Source organism: Bos indicus x Bos taurus, chromosome 28 (assembly GCF_003369695.1).
Source record: "Bos indicus x Bos taurus breed Angus x Brahman F1 hybrid chromosome 28, Bos_hybrid_MaternalHap_v2.0, whole genome shotgun sequence".
Lineage (NCBI taxonomy): Eukaryota > Metazoa > Chordata > Mammalia > Artiodactyla > Bovidae > Bos > Bos indicus x Bos taurus.
Window position 1 is genome coordinate 44,295,752 of NC_040103.1, and position 22,876 is coordinate 44,318,627.

The following is a 22,876-nucleotide window of genomic DNA, read 5'->3' on the forward strand; positions in this document are numbered from 1 at the left end:
CTTCCTTTGTCTCGGTTTTCACGCTGTTGCATGTCTGTGCTTGATGTGTTCTCAGACGTGTGGCTTACTCTGTCTCTTGTTGCCCTTTCTTCTGTGATGTACTAAAGAAAAGTCTTCAAACTAGTGTGTCCAAGGCTGGGAGGCGTGTGCAGTTTTCCAAAGGCACACAAGCATGGGTGGGCTTAAGAGGATCTGTGTTCAGATCTTCCTTTTCCACATACACTTGAGCTAAAACTACTCCTATGAGTTTGCCACCTGCGTCTCCTCCTCTACCTGAAGAAAGGAGATGCAAGTGGGAAACTCGCTCAGCAGCATTGTCCTAGGAAGTAAAGATCTCAAGCCATCAAAGGGACAGTCAGAACTACTATTTTGGGGAATCTCCTTTTACTAAATAATCAAATGACTGTGTGCCTGCCTGGTTATTTTATCTCTTCCTGTCTTATATAAACTATATTTCTGAGGCTTCAGAAGTAGGGAATGTTGGCCTATGATTGCATGTTCTGAGCTCAGATACACTGTAGATACAGGTTGGTATAAAAAATAACGTCATCTCTTCCATCCCCCCAAAATGCCATTCTCCAATGAAGAGTTTTTGAGGGAGAAACCTTTTAAGAGCAAAGCAAAGGAAACCTCAAGTGACAAATAGCTTTTTCAAAATGGTACCGATGAACCTACTTGAGGGCAGGAGTAGAGACAGAGACGGGAGAACAGATTTGTGGACAGTGCGGGGAGTTGGAGGGGGAGGAGAGGGCGGGACGAGTTGAGAGAGTAGCACTGAGATGCCTAGATAACTTACGGAGAGTAAACAGCTAACGGGAAGTACTGCCTGACACCGGAAGCTCAGCCTGGTGCGCTCTGACAGCCTGAGGGGTGGGTTAGGGGAGGGACTGAGAGCAAGGTCGAAGAGGGAGGGGATGTGGTGTACTTACAGGTGATTCCTGGTGCTGTACATCAGAAGCCAGTACAGCCCTGTAAAGCAATTCTCCTCCTATTAGAAATAAATTTTTAAAAATGTAACTTATTTAAAAATAGCTGATTTTTTAGCTATTCTTGGTTCTTAATTGCTCGGATGGTCATTAGTTGTAGAGCAGTGCACATTTGAACAGCTGAAGTAGCACTTGCTAGTGAAACCAGTTGTTTTAAATGTGACTGGAATATTTTCTTGTCTATACCGTTTTTCAAGATATTCCAGGTAAAATATGAGGATAAAAGTGTTTTGATATCTTTCTGATAAAATGCAAATGTCGTTTTACTTTACTGAATGTCATTCAGTAAAGTAGTTAATACCTCTTTTACTGAGCTATATTATGAAATATCTATTTCAATTATACTTAGTTCTCATAAAATAATTTATATTTTCTACCTCCTATTAATAAAAAAAGAAATTTTACTCTCGCTGCCAGACTGATTTATTTTTATCAATGTTGTAATTACAGTAAGTTATTAGTAATTTCACCTTGTATTTGCTCCACACTCTCTCATGTGGCAGAATGGAATTCATAGCCTACATAAATTTTAGATCATAACAGAAGCACATGACTGAGTTCTCCTGGAAGCCTGGTGATTGGCCCAAGCCTGACTCCTGCGTGACGCCCAGTTTAGAATCTAGTTCTTTTCTGAATCTTAAGTCTGACTTAACTTTGCCCAAATCACACATGTCTTCATTCATACATTTTATCCTGGCCAACACTACTTCAGCATTGACTTTTCCAGCATTGAGGAAATCTAACCTGCTGTTAATATAATTTAGATTAAAAGTGCCATGTTCTGTGTCAAGTATTCAAGGATCACTTAAATGCTTAAGAATGCTATTATTGGGAAACTGTGTTTTTTCTCTATTTAAGTGGGTTCTTTATAAACTCTCTATAATATGTATGTTCAATAGAGACTCCATTCTTCCTTTTCGTTCTCCGTTCTCTTTCCCCATGGATGGGTGCTAGTGGGTAGATATGTAAAAGAGAAAAAGAGAAGTGAGCATCTCTGCCTCTGATGTGGCCTTTAAGAGATTCTGCTATGTGGTTGTTACCAGGTAGTTGCGTACCTGTCTGTATCCCATAGTGGAGTATGGATTCCTTACTGGTAGGGATGATACCTTCTTCATCAACAGAAATCCCTTGTAACTAAGGATGGTGCTATCCATGTTTGAATGAACATATACTCAATCTTTTGTGAATGATAATTGTAATTCTTACACAATATTTATATTTTCACGTTAAGAGCAGGTCAAAAAAGTATAAGATGGCAGGTGGAAAAATCTGGCAAATATTTTCTTGTTTAAACTTCCTGACAATATATCTGTTACAGCTTCCATAGCTGTGGGATTCTCAATTCTTCTGTTATAAAACTGACCCATTCTCCAGATCCCTGACAAGTTCAGTGGTTTGAAAGCTAAGTCATTTTAATTACTGTATGATGCACCCTTTATTAGAAGCATTGTGGTCTAGAGCGATGATACGATACTGACGACTTAAAAAATGCTCTTGAATGTGGCATATAAAGAAGAGGGTCCTGGGTAGAAAACTACCAGTGTCTGAGGACATGGTTTCCAGCTGAGCTGGAATCAACTGACCAGGGTCAGGACTGACATTATAGAGATAATGTGGAAAGGTTCCCACAGGGCACTCCCTCAGGCAACTTGTTAATAGCTGAGGAAGTCCAGTCCTCCTGAAATGCTCAGATAAGCTTATAATAAAGGTCAGAGCAAACGGGATATCTAATTCAGAGTTTTGGGCAACATTTGAGGGACCGAGTTTCGAGATTATGGGGAGTAAAAGTTCATCAGATGAAGGGTCTTCAGAGCAATGGCAGAGAATTCACCAGTCCATGAATGGGTGTTGACTGCAGGCAGGCAGGGTTATTGATACTTCCCTTTTATAATTCCTACTGCTTCAGGGATGTGTGATTGCATTTGTCTTAAGAGTTTGAAGGTCTGGGTTGGAATGTCAGTAGTAAGGAGAATACACATATCCTCAAGTGTGGACTCTGCATTCTGCCTCACTTTGGTCTCTCTTTTCTACATTTCATGATGCACCATGATCATAGAATCAAAAGTGCTCTGGGGCAGCCCCAACTGTGATGCAGAGTTCTTATGAAAACTGGAAGGACTTGCCTGACAACTGTTGCCTTGCCCTACTTCAGAATTCTTACAAAAACTTGGCCCTCCAATAATCAAGCCTTTCACCTCAACACCCAAAGGGAATCAGGATTCTTTATGAGGTACTTGGAATATGTGTGAGTCCATCACTTGTATTAACTGCCAGGGAGGCTACTGTATGGAAAAATACCTTTACCTGTATACACGTAGGTTTTAAGGTCATCAAGGATGGTTCTGTCAGTGGGAATTTTAAACCCAGCGACAGAGATATTTGAAAAGAGGATATGAGTCAAGGAATAGATGATAGTAGTTGAGAGAGTAAGAAGAAACAAAATGATAACTCAATAAATTTACTTTACAATTTAAAAAATAGAAGAAAGTGGATTGGTGACCATGGTGATGATTTTCTTAAAACCGGAGAATTAGTTTATCACATAGAATTCATGTATCACTTCACAATTCCTTGTGCTTCTCTGATGTTTTGTCATGGGGAGAATGTTGAAAACCCTTAAATAGATGTGTTACATATATTTAAGATGTGTTCCCCTAAGCCTTAGCCTACCAAGGAGGACGTGGAAAACACAGGAAACTGAATGTCACTGTGTCCCAACATCTTCCCTTGTGAAGTTTTAGCTTCTTAGAACAGTTACAGGCCCTTCTCATGAAAGTTCTCCCTTTACAATATATGCTCAGTCCCCCGTATCCGTAGGCTCCACATCTGCAAAGTCAGCCGACTTTGGATCGAAGATATTTGAGAAAAAAATTCCAGCAATTTCCCAAGAGCAAAGTTGAATTTGTCACAGCTATTTACACAACACTTACATTGTATTAGGTATCATAACTAATTTAGGGATGAGTTAAGGTATATGGAAGGGTGTATATAGACTGTATGCTATTACATATTATATAAAGAACTTGAGCATCTGTGGATTTTGATATCCGTAGAGGCCTGGAACTAACCCTCCATGGATACACAGGGACAGCTATATACATACTATCATTCCTGGATTACGGAGTAGAAGAAGCCTCTAAAACCTAGGGTAGATTTGTACATGGTGTGTGGTCCATAAGAAAGAGTTTTGATAACCTGGTTAAATGCTAACGAAGTCATAATCCTGCCACCAGCTAACTGACAGTCTAGGGAAAACTGGTGTCCGTGGCGTGCTTTGTTGATGCCATCATGATGGCTTCAGGGGTGGTGATGCAGCATATCAGGGACGTACGTGAAGACCCGGGTTCTGTCTTTCCATCTGCTCTAGCATTAATGGGGTTTACTTCATCTCAAGGCAGACGTGTAGTTAGTTGTCGGCCTTCACGGCTGCACATGAAAGAGCGTGTTGGTTTCTCTGAGGATGAGAAGGTATTCCCCGGGTGCCTCCTGCAGATCTTACCTCCTGAGCCAGAAGAGGGTTCTTGCCAGTCCACCTACTCCAGGAACAAAATGCTGGGGTCAGCATCCTGAGATGGTAACTGGGGAGAGAGGAGTACTGAAGAGAATTGGGGCTCTGTTGAGGCTTCCCTGGTGGCTCAGACGGTAAAGCGTCTGCCGGCAATGCGGGAGACCTGGGTTCGATTCCTGGGTCGGGATCCCCTGGAGAAGGAAATGGCACCCCACTCCAGCACTCTTGCCTGGAAAATCCCATGGACGGAGGAGCCTGGTAGGCTACAGTCCATGGGGTCACAAAGAGTCAGACACGACTGAGCGACTTCACTTTGAGGAGGAAGAAGGGGAGGCAGGCTAATAATACTCGCTCTATTTATAATACTCATTTTATTTTAATGCTACTCTTTTGATGTCTGTTATGCCATAAGGTTTTTGAGTTGGGACTGTTTTTTTATGTGGCCATATCAGGTGTCTTTCTTTTTGTCTGAGTAGTGTAACTTCTGTTTTAAGATGACATAGTGAAGCCAAATTTCAAAATATCCGTCCTTTTAGACTTAAATATGTGAACAACAAATGTATAAAACATTAGCAGAAATATGCTAGCAGCAAATTCAAAGAACACAGCTGATGGTCAGTGAGAGAAATGAAACGTTTCCACAAATTCAGAGGGTTTGGCTCAGGGCCATTCTTAGCCTCTCACTGTGAAAAGCTCTATGAGAGAAAAGCATAGTGAGAAAATCCTGCAAAATCAGTCGGGCATAGTGGGAGCGTGGCTGAGGACAGGCAGTGCGTGCTGCAGGACTCTGGGGTCTCCAGGAGACTCCCCTGGGCGCTTCTCTCACGTGACCAGACAAGCAAACTGGAGATCAGTACTTTAGATGTTGAGGCTGGGCGAGGAGAAAAGAAAGAATGACACTATACCCTGGTGCCGGTTGTCTGCATCAGTAAGCCGGGAGTTAGCAGGACCCCGGACGGAAGGTAGCCTTGATAAAGTCAGTCTCTGGAGCACAGTAAGCGGAGGAAGGGGCACATGAGCCCAGGGTGACAGGGCTCCCTTATCTCACTCATGATTGGGGTGGGGTGTGCAGGGGGTTGTCAGGATTAGGAGGAAAGGGAGTGATTACAAAGGAACAACCAGATTCTGATGGGAATGAAATCTCACAAGGATTGCGGAAATTAGAGAATGTTAGACTACATCCCTGGAGAAGGCAGTGGCACCCCACTCCAGTACTCTTGCCTGGAAAATCCCATGGATGGAGGAGCCTGGTAGGCTGCAGTCCATGGGGTCGCTAAGAGTCGGACAAGACTCAGCGACTTCACTTTCCCTTTTCACTTTCATGCACTGTAGAAGGAAATGGCAACCCACCCCAGTGTTCTTGCCTGGAGAATCCCAGGGACGGGGGAGCCTGGTGGGCTGCCGTCTATGGGGTCATACAGAGTCGGACACGACTGAAATGACTTAGCAGCAGCAGCAGACTGCATCCCTGGGAGAAGAGAGCAGAGTGAGGCTGCTTGGAGCCCTAGCCCCAGCTGAGCTTTTTCCTTTATCACACTCCTGAACTTCCCTTCCACCCAGCACACCCACACAAAGCTGCTAGCAGCTGAGGATGTGGCTGGGAGGGAACGGGTTCACCAGCAGAAGTGCTCCACAGAACGTCCTGTGAAGAATGTCCTGAGCCAAGCAGAAGACATGGCCAGGCCCCTGCATTCACAGCAAGGCAAAGAGAAAGGCACAGTGTCTGAGGAAAAAAGATGCAGTCTGTTCTGGAAGAAATAATAATTGCCCTTCAAAAAAGAAGAGAATTTCTGCATGAGTTTTAAGAACCTGAGTTTCATAGCACATTGGCTCGGAAATGATGATGATAATAAAATAACAGAATGAGGTGGAAGGGGGAAAATGCGGAGCCAGGGAGACTCAGAGAGAACCAGTTTGCAGAACACACAGAAGCAATTAGGAATGGAATGGCCTTCCCTAGTGGCTCCGTGATAATCACTGAGTGACTAAAAACTACATCAACTACATCAACTCCTTACAGATCATTCTTTAGGGCTTCACTGGTGGCACGGTGGTGAAGAACCCACCTATCAATGCAGAAGACACGGGTTCAGTCCCTGGTCTGGGAAGATCCCCTGGAGAAGGTAATGGAAACCCACTCCAGTATTCTTGCCTGGAGAACCCCACGGACAGAGGAGCCTGGTGGACTGTGGTCCATGGGGTCTCAAAGAGTCGGACATGACTTACTGACTAGACAACAACAGCAAAGGAACGGAATAATCATGGCTGAAAAATTAACTGACTGACAGAGCGCAGTCTTGAGAAATTCAGTGAGTGCAGAAGGAAAAAAAAACAAAGATGGAAACAGGTGAAAATGAAGGTGTGGCCATTGGAGTCCCTGGAGACAGAGCTGAACTAGAAGTATGGGCCTTCAGTTTTTCTGTTCAAGTTCCTCTTGGAATTAGTTTTTTTTGTTGCAGAAAACTGACCACTTTAGACAGCACTCATTTGGAAATGTGTAAGCATTGACAAATGGCAAAAATGAATGTTCATGTTCTTTCTAGAAGAATACCAATGAGATGAAAGATTTATTTATAGCCTGAGAGACCAGGAAAATTCCCCTTTGAAGCAATTTGTTTCCTGGCAGTGATACTAAAAGCTCCCCTCCCCCACCACACGACGATTTTCTGGGCTTTGCAGGAACTGGTCTTTGTTAAATGTAAATCCTGACCTGCTGAGCTCAGGGCAAACTGCTTTTCCTACAACCAGAACCCGCTTTGTAGGACAGGTTCTATGGAAAAAAAATTTTGTGTGTGTGTTCTGTCAGACATCTGTGGTTAATCATTGACATTTTCTACATTAAAAAAAAATCTCTCAAGTAAGTCCGGGTGATAGGTTAGCTTGAAAGAACAGCAAACAAATCCACGAACGTTTACTTTAGTTGACCAGAATACTGAACTTTTGTGTCTTGCTTGTCACCAAGCATGGTTTAGAATCCTTACACTATAAATTGCTGTGGGGAGTAGTGGATGGTAGAGCAGAAATTGGTTGCTGGAATGGACTTGTCATGAATTATTCATTCACTACCTAGTTCCTGGGAAATCAGCTGGAGGAAGTAGTTAGTCCAGTGGATCACAGGAGTGGCATGCCGCGGGCTCCAGCAAGCCCTCACAAGTCCGGCAGCAGGGACGGAGTGCTTCTGCTGGCAGCTGTGGGGCGGCAGCTGCTGTGCACCGCAGGCGGGACCAGGGAGCATGCTGCTGGCGGAGAGCTTCCCTGAGGACTCCCTGATGCTTCTTGCCAGAGATGAAGCTTCAGGTAGGAGGACTGCCCTGCTCGCAGTAGCCGGATTTCTCATCCATCTTAGGGATGCCATTAGGCCTCATGGAACAAGTCTGCAGAGAACTGGAGTTGCGCCAAGGGTGCCTCATTGGTAAGGTCGCCAGCTAGACAGGCTTAGCAGTTTATTTCCACTTTTCAAGTATGTACTTTGTTTCTGACAGAACTGTTCCTTGAAATTGTGAGAAGTATTCTTGCTTCAAATACACATGTAAGTCTATAAGTTATAGTGTGTTTTTTAATGCTATCTTCTACTCCTGGTGTAAAAAACATGGCTTTTTAAAAAAACTCGGCTTTTTTATTGACTTAATATTGGTCATGTAATTTAAAATCATGGAACTATGGCTTTAGAAAATCATGAGAAAGACAACTTGGTTTATGATGTGAGTGACTGCAGCTGCAGGGTCCATTGTGTTTTCCAGAGGAAAAGCACCTTGGTCCTTTCTGCCGGAGCATTCATTCGGGGAAGGTCTTTTAGCTTCTCATAAGATGGAAAATGCATAAGAGATGGAACAGTGACAAAGGGCCTTTGTTCTGTCTGTTGGTATTATTGACTGTGTGTGTGTGTGTCTGCGTGCGTGCGCTGTCTCACTCTTGCGCTATCTTTCTCAGTAAGCCAGACATGTGATTTCATTTGCAGGGACGTTCTGATGTTGCCATTTGCGCGTCTGTCTTATTTTGTATGGATGCTCTGTCTGTCAACCTTGCTGAGGCTATCAAATGCTCTTGAGCTGGAGGGACAAAACTGGTAGAGATACAAAAAGTCAGTCTCCAGGAATCTGGGCCAAATGGGGTATATATATTTGATAATGAAATACTGTTTATAGTTTGAAACTCTTAAGTAAGCAAACATCCCTTAAACACATGCACTGAGAGCTCCTACACAAACAGAGAAGATCAGCAGTCTCCTTCTGCATCATTTCTTAAGCTCCACAAGAGAAAGGGATCTTTATTTTGTTCACTCATCATTCCCAAGGGCCTGGAACAGAGCAGGCACATAGTGGCTGATGAATGTGTTCCCTACGTGAGAACAGTCTATACTAAAGAATGCTTAGAATCATTCCTGCAAAGGTGGTAGTACTCACAGTGTTACAATTTCTGTAACTTTTAAAGTGATAACTAGTATTTATTATTAATCATATCTATATGGATTGTAAACTGGCATAAAATTACACATGAATTTGAGTACATAATATTCTGAGCCAACAAAAAGAATAAACTGAAGCAACAGTTACTTACTCGAGAATTCTCAAAAACCCGGTATCAGGGAAACTGTTTTATAATAACTTTTATAAAAATGTAGTCTGAATTTTATTGATAAAGATTTTTCAGCTGACTTCAAGGATTTATGTATTTTTGGATATATAAAGAATTTTAAAATAGCAGGAATTAAAATTGTTCATTTTACTTTATATTCAAAAAATGAAAATTACTTAATGGAAAAATAGATTTGAAAAGGATTATTTTCGTCAATACATTATTAGGGATATAATCATGCCATGTTACATGTAAGGTTTTAAAAGGTATTGAATTTATTTGTCTATGTCAGAGGCTTTTTAAAGTATAAACCTGTTTATTCATAACTTCTAGGGTAAGTTTAAGATACCAGTGTATGTGGTGCTGAGTGGAACTAAGCAGGGCAACTTATTCCTCATAGATAATATCACATTTGAGAGCTCCTTGTGCAATGAAAAGAAGTTATCTCTGTTAACCTCTCTCTCCTCCCCACTCCCACACAAACCCACTTAATAAAGAACAAAACTGAATCCAGAAAACCCAGATGAATGGCCCAAGAACAAATGCTTGGTTAGCTGATAGGGTTTTATGCTTGACAAACTCAGATTTTTTAGCTGCTTGTCACTTTGTTGTTGTCACAGTATACTTTAAAAAATGAGGCAGATAATCACACTGTTATGAGTTTGGACTGTATGTCACTGAAGGCAACTATTTTGCGTTACTTATTGCATTAGTCTATTTGTTGAAATACTGTTTTAGAAATTGCAGGGTTTTCACTATATTTTTTTCTGAGTTAAAATTGTAATGACTAAATGTGCCCTAAATTTTATTTTAAATTTGAATTTTTTGGTAAAATGATATTTTGTGCTGTTTTTGTTATTCCTTAAAACTGCCTAGGTTTTGCTTTTATTTTTCAGGTAGAGATTGTTGCCTAATTTTTCCAAATCCTTTTTACCAACTGTGTTAGTTTGCTTGGGCTGCCTTAATAAAACATTATGTGTATAGAGACAGAGAAGGATCTCTTTCTCTTTTCCTTCTCAAAGGGATAAGCAAAATGTGGTAAATCCAAACAATAGAATGTTATATAGCTGCAAAAAAGGATAAAGTAATCAGTGAGCTTTGACAGCATTATATCAAGTGAAAGAAACCAGACAGAAAAGGCCACATTATTTTTTGCCTGACTCCATTTATGTAAAATCCAGAGATAGGAGGCGATAAGTGATTGTTATGGAGGGGCTTGAAAGAGAGGAGTGGGGTTTCATTTTAGGGGAATGAAAAATGTTTTAGAACTAGAGAGTGAAGGTGGTTGCTGCACGCTCCAGGTGTACTAAGTTTCACTGAATTGTGTCCTTTAGAATGGTTGGAGTGATCGTTTTTCTGTGTGTTTCACCACATACAAAAAGAATGAAACAGATAAGATGAGCTTAAAAGCAGAAAAAATATTTCAGGAAAAGGTGAAATCATGATTCTCATGAACACATGTTAAGGAATTTATTATATTCATGTGATATGAAAGAACTAAGTTGATGCTTAAGCAGTTCAAAGAAAGAGTCAAAAGAGCATCAATTTATGTAAAGGAAATATTGAGATAATTTCAAATGGAGATAAAAACTGGTTTTTCCATGGGGGTGAGGGGTGGAAGTCAAAGTCACTCTCAGATAGGACATCTGTCAAGTATCTACAGTGTAGAAAGAATTGCACACAGCTCAGTAGTTTTCAACTGAAACTCAACATTTTTTCCTTCTCTCTTTTGATAAAAAAATAAAACCTCATAGAAGAATTACTATTGATCAAAATTAAGATACTATTATATTTGGCCTAATGATTTATATATATATATAGGCACAATAAAAGTGTTAATGTCTCTTACAGTCCTTCTTAAGTTTGTTTTACTCTGAGTTTTTCTAAGGAATATCAGACTGGATTTTTTAAAGCTTCATTAATTGTGGTCCTAACTGTAGGTAGCCAAGCCAAGAACTTGCTATCCAGTTTCACCTACAGTACCTATAAAAATTTCTAATTTCTTGATATTTCATAAATATTTCAAGTTTTCTGGGTCTGCCAGCAAGTAGCTTTCCATTCTTATCTGTAAGGCTGGAAACCCTGTAAGCCAGTCTTCCCCAAAAGGCTTTGCATTCATGGCTCCAAGAATGTAACCTAAGTTCCTGAAATGTGCCTTGTCATATCTGATTGAATGAACACCATCCTCAAATGTGAGCTTGGTTGCAAACTCAGTGTTTCCAATTATGTCCTGGTAAGAAAGAAGACAGATTCTTATTGAAACCTATGCAGATAACTTTATGTCTACGAAAATAAGAATATGCAGTAAGAGTTTCTGAATTCTGGAGGGCTCAGACAGGAAGAATAAGATCATTGACAGGAGTTATTTTGTTTCAGTTTATGAAAGCAGAGTCTTTTGAATTGTGAGTTAAAGGAAAGAGAAAGGGCTTCCTTCTATATTTAGAAAATAGAACATTCAGACAATATCAAGAAAGCTTAAACAAGACTAACAATATTCCAGCAGTTCATTTAACCTTATTCGATTAATTCTTATTCCATTGACTCTTGATACGAGTTCTGGAAATCATGGCCTGGTCCACTGGTGTGGTCTCAGGGTTGTTTAAATGATGCTGTCAGAAGGCTGTGCTGAAAAGTACCTGGCAGAGTCCTTTGCAGTGAGCCTCTGACACAGCCATCTAGCCTGTAGCTGATTGCAGAGGGGCTTCAGGGAAACATCAGACTGAAATAAATAGAAAGTGTTTGTAGATGACAGAGACTTAAATGGCTCTGCTTACTCTGTTAGTGATCATTTTAAAAATGAAATATTTGATAGAATTTCTTTTAGAAAAATGTAACTGGCAGGGAAATTTGGTTATTTCTCTCACATGCAAAGCATGATAATTAAGTCAACCCCCCAGTTTTGGAGAAATAATTATAAACATAATTAACTCTGTGTTCAAAGAATGCAGTGAACAGTATATCTGGTTTATAAAAATGAGTGAGCATAAACTTTGCAGAGAAAAAAATCTTGAGATATTATAATCCTTAGACATTAACATACCATGAATACAACACAGATTTATCAGGGCTGTCAAGTAAAGAGATTCAGTAAGCCTGGAATAGGTCCTAAACTTCCTGTATATTAATGAAACTCCATAGAAAGTGTTGGGAATCCCCAACTGAAAACCTTGGCCTAGATGATGCTAGATTCAAATATTTAAAGTAGTGACCAGGTTAACATTAAAAAAACAGAAATCATGTCTGACAACAACAATATAATAGAGCATGAGTATATCTCGCTCACGAATCTCTTTTCACTCCTGACTTCTTATGGATTTCATCAGTAGTAACAAATCAAGTAAAACGAGTCTCAGTACCTCTCCCTTCATAGGATAGGGATACAAAAAAAGATACATTTTTGTCATTTTTCAGGGCCCCTTGGGAAATCTCAAAGACAGGTTTAGGAGCAAAAGATGTCATGAATTTTTTTTTTTTATATTATATGAAAAAATTTTATTTTTTTAATATAAATTTATTTTAATTGGAGGTTAATTTTTATTGTATTTTATTTTACATTTAGGATTTGATTTTGTGTAGACAAAACCCAGAGGTTTTCAGGAGATTTGAACATTTAAAAGAGAAATCAGATCATGGGTATTTGAAAAGCAATGACTACTCATTTTAAAATTGATGATAAACATTATCCACCACTGTGAGCTTAGTCGCTTTGCGATAATTAAAGGTTCTTCTGATACAGTTGATGGTCATATTAATAAGTGTGGTTTTTTTGATATTGCATAATACAATGTGTTAATCTTGGAGATTTGCATAATTCAGTGAGCCAGTAATTTCTAAATGGCCAGTGTGTGATGTTACAAAGTCATGCATGGTTAAGATATTGTTTCAAAGAAAGATGGAGCAGTTGATTTTACTGGAGTATTAAAAGTTCATTAATACCAGAGTCTGCATCCCAGGTGATTACTGAGTTTTTATGCAGTACAAAGTAATACCATAGTTGTTTCATGGTTGTTAAAATGCATACTCCTTTTCTAACTTCATAACTGTATAACGCCAAAGAGTCTTCAGTCAAAACCATGTATCAGAGGAGATTGAATGTGCAAGTAGATTTGAGAATCCAGCTGTCTTCTATTAATTAGACAATAACAAGATTTATAAAAATGTAAAAACATGCTACTCTGCTAACTTTGTTTGGAAAAAATAGTTGGTTTTCATAGAAATGTTATTTAACTGGGTTTATTCTTAATTCTAAATGAATTAAGAGATACCTATTTTTTAAATCGTCCATTTTAATTTTGAATATAGTAAATATCCATAGGTGTAATCCACGTAAACAAAAGGTTTTTGGAGTTCTCAACAGTTTTTATGTTGTGAAGGAGTCCTGAGACTAACGGTGCTGCCGTCCCCCGGGCGTGTGCCATGGGGTGTGCGTGGCATATACTGCTGCACCTGCCGTCCCCCGGGCGTGTGCCATGGGGTGTGCGTGGCATATACTGCTGCACCTGCCGTCCCCCCGGGCGTGTGCCATGGGGTACGCGTGGCATATACTGCTGCACCTGCTGTCCCCCCGGGCATGTGCCATGGGGTGTGCATGGCATATACTGCTGCACCTGCTGTCCCCCCGGGCGTGTGCCATGGGGTGTGCGTGGCATATACTGCTGCACCTGCCGTCCCCTCGGGCGTGTGCCATGGGGTGTGCGTGGCATATACTGCTGCACCTGCCGTCCCCCGGGCGTGTGCCATGGGGTGTGCGTGGCATATACTGCTGCACCTGCTGTCCCCCGGGCGTGTGCCATGGGGTGTGCGTGGCATATACTGCTGCACCTGCTGTCCCCCCGGGCGTGTGCCATGGGGTGTGCGTGGCATATACTGCTGCACCTGCTGCCCCCCCGGGCGTGTGCCATGGGGTGTGCGTGGCATATACTGCTGCACCCCTCGAGGGTGGAGCAGGGTGGGAGGCATGCTAGAGAACGGAATAGCAGCTGCATCAGGAAAGGAAAATGTGCTCCCAGAAAACATCAAGGGTGATATCTTTAGAACTGTCTTGCATATTTACCCTTAACTGCAAAATAGTTTGAGAAAGTGAGAACTTTTGATTCTGTTGCTGCTCAGAACAATGTTGGAGTTCTGCTGGAGATGATGGATTTTGGTTAGGTAGTTACCAGTGTCTTTTACACATAAACTGGGGTGTGTGTGTGTTTAATGACTTAACTGGTTGTGGTCAGAGTTTCAGGGAAGTTCTGTCATTTCACTTTTGTGCAGATTCCCCAAGACGTGCTTAGACGCCTCACTCCATGGTCTTCTTGTGAGCTCTCGGCTTCTTCCACGGTGTGTTTGGTCTCAGCAGGCTTGCGTCTTGGCTCTGCCCCAGGTCCATTTCATTGGAGTCACACATAGACTTGCAAAATCATTGACAGAACTGATTAAATTGGGAAATGTCCCATAGTTTTCAACAGAGATTCTCTTTATCTTAGTGATTTGGTAACTTCTTAACATTAACAGAACTTTGCTTTCTTATACCCTTAAACTGTTTTTCTCAAACTTGTTTATCAATCTGTTTCCTGACTGATTTATTTATTTGTATTAACTCAATTATGAGCTCACTGCCATCTTTTAAAGAGAAATTTACATTGTCAGGAGTCATGATTCACTTTTCTAAAAAATGAGTCAGATCCTATATGGATTATTCTGGCCCAGGATTTACAATCAAACTTGCATCTTAAAATGTGGCCTGGAGGCCAGCAGCCTGGGAGTCACCTGGGAGCCCATTAGAAACCCAGAATCTCAACTGTCCTCAGACCTAACAGTCTGCATTTTAGCAAGATCCCTGAGTAATTCAAACGTACCAAGTTTCGGAAGGACTGGTCTGAGAGAGGCAACAGATGAGAAGAGGAGCTGTGTTCCGAGGAGTTTTCTTGTTTAATGTAGAGAAAAAGAGCCCACGAAGAGAGGCAGAGCTGAGAGTCAGCTGGGAGGTGTGTGGTGTGGCATCCTTCTCTGAGGAGGGAGCAGGCAGTGAGGCTCTCCTCTGAACCTGGTGGTGCCCGCTGGGCAGTCACGGAATGTGCTAGAGGCTGTGTGAAGACAGCTTGCCAGGGTTCTGTCGCTTGGGCACTGAAGCTTAGTTTCAGCCTGAGCTGCAGCGAAACGCTCTCTCTCTCTGTTATTCCTCATTCCAGTTCTTGATACTGGTGTTCGGTAAACTTTCCCTCTTCTCATCGGAAACCTGACGCTCTTTGACTGTAGGAGGGCCGGCGTCCCCGCTCTGCCCGCTGGTGCGCGCGCGCTTCCCTGCGTCGGTCTCCTCTTCCCTAGCTGTGCGCTCCTCATGGAACGCTGCTTCAGGCGCTGCTGTGGCACTGCGGCCCCTGGTGCAGGCCTCGGAGCTGGCCTGGTTTCTGTCAGTGCCCTGTGCACGACACGGTGTTTGTATGTGGCAGTCGCGTAGTAGATAAATACGGAATGAATGAGAAACTGATGTGAATGAATCCTGGGACTTGCTTCCTTTCAGTTAGTCCAAATAAATGTAGCAATGTTTTAAAAAAACTACGGTCTACTGGAACTGAATTGTTAATTTCCTACCAAATAGTACAGAAGCAATACCAAATATTGAGGCTTTAAACATCTGTGTCTTCCGGGGCTCTGGGGCCTGTAGAATAATGACTTGTTCTAACAAGGAAAACAGGATAGAGTTTACATCATTAAGCTTATTTCTCAAGTTCATAAGGTAAAGAGCAACTTTTAGATCTCAATCTTGATTTATAATGTTACCTAGCTTAACAGCTAGGCTCTCCCCACTCACTACCATTCCCTATGGAATGATGAATGTTGGGAAGGTCTAGGGCATGAATTTCTGCTGCTTGGAACTTCTCTGTAGATCTCCAGACGGTGTTAAACTGGCTATTTCTTGTAAGCAGGTAATTTGATAGCGGTTATAATTGGTTTTCTATACAAATAATACAAAGCATATGGTATCTTTGTTTTAATTTAGTAGACTAAATTAAAATTTAGTAGTAAATTGCCAGCAGATGAGCCTTTAGGTTGGATTTGCAGCAGTGTCCTGTGTGTGTCGCCAGGGCGTTCTCGACTCATGAGTGAAACTTCCATGTTTGTAGATTCACCTTGCCTGTGGATTCTCATTTTCCAGAGAAATAGATATTGGTGATATATTGCCAACACCTTGAACATTCTTTATAATTTTATTCTTTTCCTTTACAGCTAGCTAAGTGATGAGCTTAAGCCCAAGAAACAGTCCATGAAACTAAACACTTAAGAACATTGTCATACTGTATTACTTTTAAGAGATATGAACTTCTATTTGTACTCAGATTTATAAAGTAAGGGAGAATATAATAAAATTATTCCCCAAATTACACAAACACATTGCTATAAAGACAAGACAATATTGCCAAAACATGTGCTGAGTGGCAGGCTACTTGGGAGGTCTTGAAACATTTCTTCATAATCACTTTAGTGATACCAAGTGTACAGAAGCAAACTGTATGAAAGTCAAAGCAATCTGTGACTTGATGGATTGAGGGGAAGGAGAAAATCAGAATTTTCTTGGTGGCCAGCTTTCTTGAAGGAGAGCCTTAGTGGAATGGAATCAACTCTTCCTCAAAGGAGTTTTTATATGATCCATCCGCTCCTTTGTACTTCCTTCTGATAAAAGAAGTCCGCCTCCGTCTCAGCATTTTGTGGTCTTTGCCGTGGGTATTGCCTGGCATGTGAACTGAATGGAGAATAGATAATCTTAAAAATACACATAAGATCGTCTCCATTTCCAGTAGTTTTCTTTTCTTTTTTTTTTAAACTCATTTTATTTAGAGCAAGCCTGAGTGGATGCAGGAAAGTTACTGTATTATTTTTAAAAATCATATTTACATTTGGAACATTCTCTCTCTCTGGTTTTTTTTTTTTTTTACAGTTTTATAGTGTGGAGTATTGCTGTATTCATATGCTAGGGATATCATAACAAAGTACCATAGACTGGATGGTTAAAAACAACAGGAATGTATTTTCTTATTGTTCTGGAAGTTTTAAGTCCAAGATCAAGGTGTCAGCAGGTTAGGTGTTTCTTGTGGACCTCTTTCCTCAATGCGTAGATAAATGGCTGTCTTCTTCCTCTGTCTTCTGTGTTCGTATATCTGTGTCCTAATTTGCTTTTCTTATAGGGACACCAGTCATATTGCTTTAGGGCCCACCCTAATGGCCTCATTTTAGTAGTTCCTTCTTTAAAGACTTCCATCTCCAAATGTAGTCACATTCTCAGTATTTAGAGTTAGGGCATCAACATAATTGGAGGTGGGTGGGGAGGTTTGAGACTGAGAGGCATTTGGTGGGGAAGAATTTGATAAAAGGACTGTGCAGCTTGAAGGTAGGGGAGTGTGAGAGGGAGGAGACCAGCAGGACCCCGTTGTCTCTACTCCAGGAGGAGTATGCTTGAGGGAGTGGGTGTGAGCTGTGCCCCTGCAGGGCACTGGCGCTTTCCAGCCAGCCTTTGTGAGGGGCTTGGGCCTTGTTTTCTTTGTCCCTGTCCTACAGCAGCTCCTCACCGCATGGACCACATCACACACAACTGGGAACACAGTTCACCCCTCTGAACCTCCTCTTGAAGGCTTCTTAAGATACGTCTTGCCCTCGTATTTTACAGTTAGCTCAAAATTCCTGTCCTTTTCTTATTAATAAGTTCCTTTAGGGAAAAGACTCTTGTTTTATTCATACTTGCCAAATTCTCCAGTGTCTAATAGCTGGCCCTGTACACAGTAGTTGGCGCACAGCAAATTCTAATTGAGGGAACAATGTGTTAGTAGAATCGTTAGGTTCAGTTACTTGTTAGCCCATTTTAATCAAAACTTGATGCCTTAGGTGAGGTAAACCTAAACCTATTTGGTTTTCTTGCAGAATGAGAAGACTTTGGGACATTCCATGAGTCATTCAAGCAACATTTCTAAGGTAGGGTGCCACTGAAATATGTTATTTTTATAGCCTGGGGTTTTTATATTCTTTTCTTTCATATTTATACCTGGTGTGTGTTTTATACTCTTTTGAAGACATAAAGATCTCAATACATGGCTTTAATCTGCTCTGGAACCGGGTTATATGTGAGGTATATAACAGTTATATTTTTCTAGGGAGGCAGTTCTGAGCATGTGTTTGAGGGGAGTGAGTAATAGGAGAAAACCCTATTTCTTCCAGTAGAAATCATTTACTTTCAGGTAAAAATTCTCAGCTATCAGAGAATCTGTCACCTCGATTAGGAATGCATTTGAGAGACAGTAACAACAGTTCTACTGACTTAAATAATCTTGGATGTATGTGGTTCTGATACAAGATGTCTGGAGGTGGATGCTTCGTGGCTGGTGTGTTGTTTCTCACAGATGTTGCCGGGGACCCAAGCTCTTTCTGCTTCCTGTGTGCCATCTTCCTTGGCACACTGTCATCCTCTTGTCTGACACCTGATGGTCTTGCGGTGGGAGCTGGACCTTAGCTGACACTCTAGCTGTGCAGTCTGTCAGCTGAGAGTGACCCTTTTCAGCCAGAAGGCACCAGCTTTCCCAGAAGCCCCACTCGGTTGCCTGACTTCTGCTTAGATCTCACTGCTGAGAACTGGATCACAGCTGGATGCCAGCGGGAACGTGGCTAGGAAAAGGAGGGCAGAGAGGGTGAATCAGCCAGCCAGCCCGATCACCTGTGGGATAGTCAGTTGGGTAGTCTGTCAGGAGTACATCGGATGCTTGGGGTGACCCCAGAGCCTACAGACAGCGTCTCCCGTGCCAGTGAGCTTGTTCACGTGCCCTGCTCACCTCTCAGCCCAGACACAGGCTCCGCCCCCCCGTGTCCTGCAGGCGCGTCTGGGAAGGCTCCTGGCAAGGGTGGACCCTCTCCCAGGCTGGTCAGGTCGGCAGCGTGGGGAGACCCGGCCGCGCCGCAGGCCTCTCGTTCTTCAGAGTAGCCACATTATATGCCGCATGTCCTTCTACTCAGATCACTCTGTAGTATCCTTTGGAATTAAAAGTAGAATGTAGGATGTAGAACATCCTCTAAGACATTAATCGGTCTGTTCTTAGGCATGCTTGTGATCTAACCATGACATTCTGCCACTGAGTTTTGCATAAAAAGAAAATCCATAGTGCTTAGTGTGCCTGAACAATATTTACAGAGTGCTTCTTGGTTCATTGCTGACCTGTGTGTGTGTGTAAAGTCGCTCAGTCATGTCTGACTCTTTGTGACTCCATGGACTATAGCCCGCCAGGTTCCTCTGTCTGTGAGATTTTCCAGGCAAGAATACCAGAGTGGGTAGCAGTTTCATTCTCCAGGGGATCTTCCTGATCCAGGGATCAAACTCGCATCTCATTACGTCTCCTGTGTTGGCAAGCAGGTTGTTTACCACTGCGCCACCTAGGAAGCCTTCCCCCAGATCAGTGGGGGTGGCTTTAGCCCCCTCATATAAATGCCTTTCAGTGAATACTGTCTGCTGTCCCAGCCTCCTTTTCTTCCCTTTGCTGTTCCTTCAGCCAGGAATGCAGGAGCTGTAGAACCATGCAGTGGTGCATCGTTACTGTCAGAATAAAATGGCCAGTTTTGACCTATGACTTGTTGAAGGAGCTGTCCAAAATGTTTCTCTAGACACAACTCTGCAACAGTGTCTAGAGGAACATTTTATGGGCTTGACACAGACCTGGGGTGTGGGCCTTCTAAGCTACTTGGTGAGGGTTTTAGGGTAAGGTGAACAAAGGTTTACCAGCCATGTGACTTTGAGTAGGGATACTCCTCTGAACTTTAATTTTTTGAGGAGTAAAATTAGGATAACAATGCGACCTTCAGGCTTGTTGTGAGTCTTAGCGATAACGTTTGCCAGAATGTTGTGGCGGCTTCCTCAATGTTGTGAGTCAATAAATAAAGTGACTCTTGCTAAACTTGGTTCAACCCTGGAGACCTTCAGTTGATTGGATCGGGACAGTCTTCTTATTATTTCACTCCTGATTGAAGAATTGCAGGCAGGCTTTGTTTTATTGCATTTCACTTTATTACACTTTTCAAATGTTGCATTTTTTATAAATTGAAGGTTTGTGGCAACCTTGCTTCGAGGCAGTCAATCAGCACCGTTTTTCCAACAGCATTTGCTCACTTGTCTCTGTGTCACAGTTTGGTAATTCTCCAAATATTTCAAGCTTTTTCGTTACTATTATTGTATTTGTTATGGTGATCTGTGATTGGTGGTCTTTGATGTTACTACTGTGATTTGCTGAATCAAGCTCAGGTGATGGTTAGCATTTTTTAACAATAATGTATTTTTTAATTGAGGTATAGCTTCCCTGATAGCCCAGTTGGTAAAGAATCCACCTGCAATGCAGGAGACCCCGGTTCAGTTCCTGGGTCTGGAAGATCTGGAGAAGGGATAGGCTACCCACTCCAGTATTCTTGGGCTTCCCATGTGGCTCAGATGGTAAAGAATCCGCCTGCAATGTGGGAGACCTGGGTTCCATTCCTGGGTTGGGAAGATCTCCTGGAGAAGGGAAAGGCTACCCGCTGCAGTGTACCAGCCTGGAGAATGCCATGGACTGTACAGTCTATGGGGTTGCAAAGAGTCAGACACCACTGAGCGACTTTAACTTTGTTTTTTAATTATAGTGTTACTTCAGAGTTAATGAAGAACTGTGAAAGCCCAAAGCTTTTTTTCCATAGTTCAGAAAGGAGATTTGGGCTTCTTGCATTTCAACAGCAGGAATTCCTGCACACTTCACTGGGATCAAAAGAAAACTTCGGAAGTGGGGAGTATTGTTTGCGCACACAGCTAACTTCGCAGTGATCTCAGCACGAAATTTTGTTGCAAAAGCTTCCTTAAGTATGTTGCTGCTGCTGCTAAGTCACTTCAGTCGTGTCCGACTCTGTGCAACCCCATAGACTGCAGCCCTCCAGGCTCCCCCGTCCCTGGGATTCTCCAGGCAAGAACACTGGAGTGGGTTGCCATTTCCTTCTCCAATGCATGAAAGTGAAAAGTCAAAGTGAAGTTGCTCAGTCGTGTCTGACTCTTAGCGACCCCATGGACTGCAGCCCACCAAGCCCCTCCGTTCATGGGATTTTCCAGGCAAGAGTACTGGAGTGGGGTGCCAGTGCCTTCTCTGTAAGTATGTTAGGGATGAGCAAGTTAAATGGGGCTGAAGAACAGAGGGCGGGGCTGCTATGACACTTGCTTTTGAGAATGCAGCTCTTGCTTGTTCTGTTTATAAAACAAGCCTGTTATTTGAGGCTACTTTTAGGCCAAGACATGTAAAACGCCTGTCTTCAGTGTGGCAGATACACTTAAGCAGATGCTTCCTACCCTTGAACTAGAAGATACAAGGGGAGGTCAGTCTGTGGACAGGTTATGCTGCCTGAGGTTTTGTTTTTGTCAAGAGACGCTTCCTGCCGACTCGGCCTGCGCCCGGGTTTCAGGCTGGCCTGTGCTCATGTCAGTCAGTCACGTGCAGTCTGCGTTACACTCCGTTTAAAAAGCTTACAAAATGTTCTTCGTTATGTCGCCTAAACTCTTATTCTGTCAACCACCACTGGTGCTGATTCTGCCCTTTGTGAACTAGAGCTCTGACAGGCAGTGGGATTTGGGAGGCTTTGTGTTGGAGAGAAGGGAGGGCGTGAGGTGGGTCTCTGCTCTCGGAGTGATGGGCAGCCTCTGACTGATGGCCATCACTCCTGGGTTACTTGGAGCGCGAGCTGGTGGGGGGATGTGCCCAGGTACTGACGTGGCCTTCCGGGGGACTCAGGTGGTCACAGAGGTTGCTCCTGGAAGGCCTGCCATGTAAGGGTGAGGTGACCTGACTCCCTGTCCAGGGGTATTGTACCATTACTGCCCCCCACCTGCAAGCTGTCTCATCACCTGGCATAAAGTACCCTCAAGTGTCAGGTGTACAAGGAGGCCCAGTGTGGTGTTTAGGAGTATTACATGAGTTCAGATTTTGTCTGCACATAACTCTGTGCCAGACATTATGCTTTGAATGCTGAGCTAAACAGAGGAGAGAGGAATAAGCAGATGTCCATAAAATACCTTTAGGCAGAATCATGAATGGGAAAGAAAAGGGGCTAAGGTACAAAATTATGAGGCACCAGAGTTGGAAGGGCTGCTCAGGGAAGGTCTGGCTGAGGAGGGGATGCTTACAACAGGACTTAAAGGGTTGAAAGGAGCTGGCCAGGATGGGGTTAAACTGTAGTAGAAAACTGGTTTGTCACCTCCTTGGGAAATCCAGTGCTTTAGGTAGAGATAAAAGGAAGGTATTTGCAGTCTTAGTCAGTAGGAGTGATGGCTCTCCTGGACATCCAGTTGTAGGCGCCTGTAAACCCTGGGGCCGTGTTGGCTGGGGCTGTTCCGGTGAGGACCACTGTTGGTGAGGCTTCCCGGTGGTGCTAGTGGTAAAGAACCCACCTGTCAGTGCAGGAGACAGAAGTGGGTTCGATCCCTGGGTCAGAAAGATCCCCTGGAGGAGGGCATGGCAACCCACTCCAGTATTCTTGCCTGGAGAATCCCATGGACAGAGGAAACTGGCGGGCTGCTGTCCGTTGGGTCACAGAGTCAGACACGACTGAAGCGACTTGGCATGTTGTTGTTTAATCGCTAAGTCGTGACTGACTCTTTGTGACCTCATAGACTGAGCCCGCCAGTCTCCTCTGTCCATGGGATTTCCCAGCCACGAATACTGGAGTGGGTTGCCTTTGCCTTCTCCAGGGGATCTTCCAGACCCAGGGATTGGACCTGCGTCTTCTGCATGGGCAGGCAGATTCTTTACCACTGAGCCACCAGAGAAGCCCTGAGGAC

The 22,876-nt window shown here is 42.8% G+C and overlaps 1 protein-coding gene across 12 annotated transcripts in view; it reads left to right on the forward strand.

Annotated features, from left to right (window-relative positions):
• Positions 1 to 22,876, forward strand: part of MARCH8 (membrane associated ring-CH-type finger 8) — a 110,244-nt gene that overhangs the window by 67,217 nt on the left and 20,151 nt on the right. For all 12 annotated transcript variants that reach the window (XM_027530992.1, XM_027530987.1, XM_027530999.1 and 9 more), the window contains one exon: positions 17,971 to 18,021. In XM_027530992.1, coding sequence (XP_027386793.1) covers positions 17,971 to 18,021 — 51 coding nt within the window. The remainder of the gene's footprint in view (positions 1 to 17,970; positions 18,022 to 22,876) is intronic.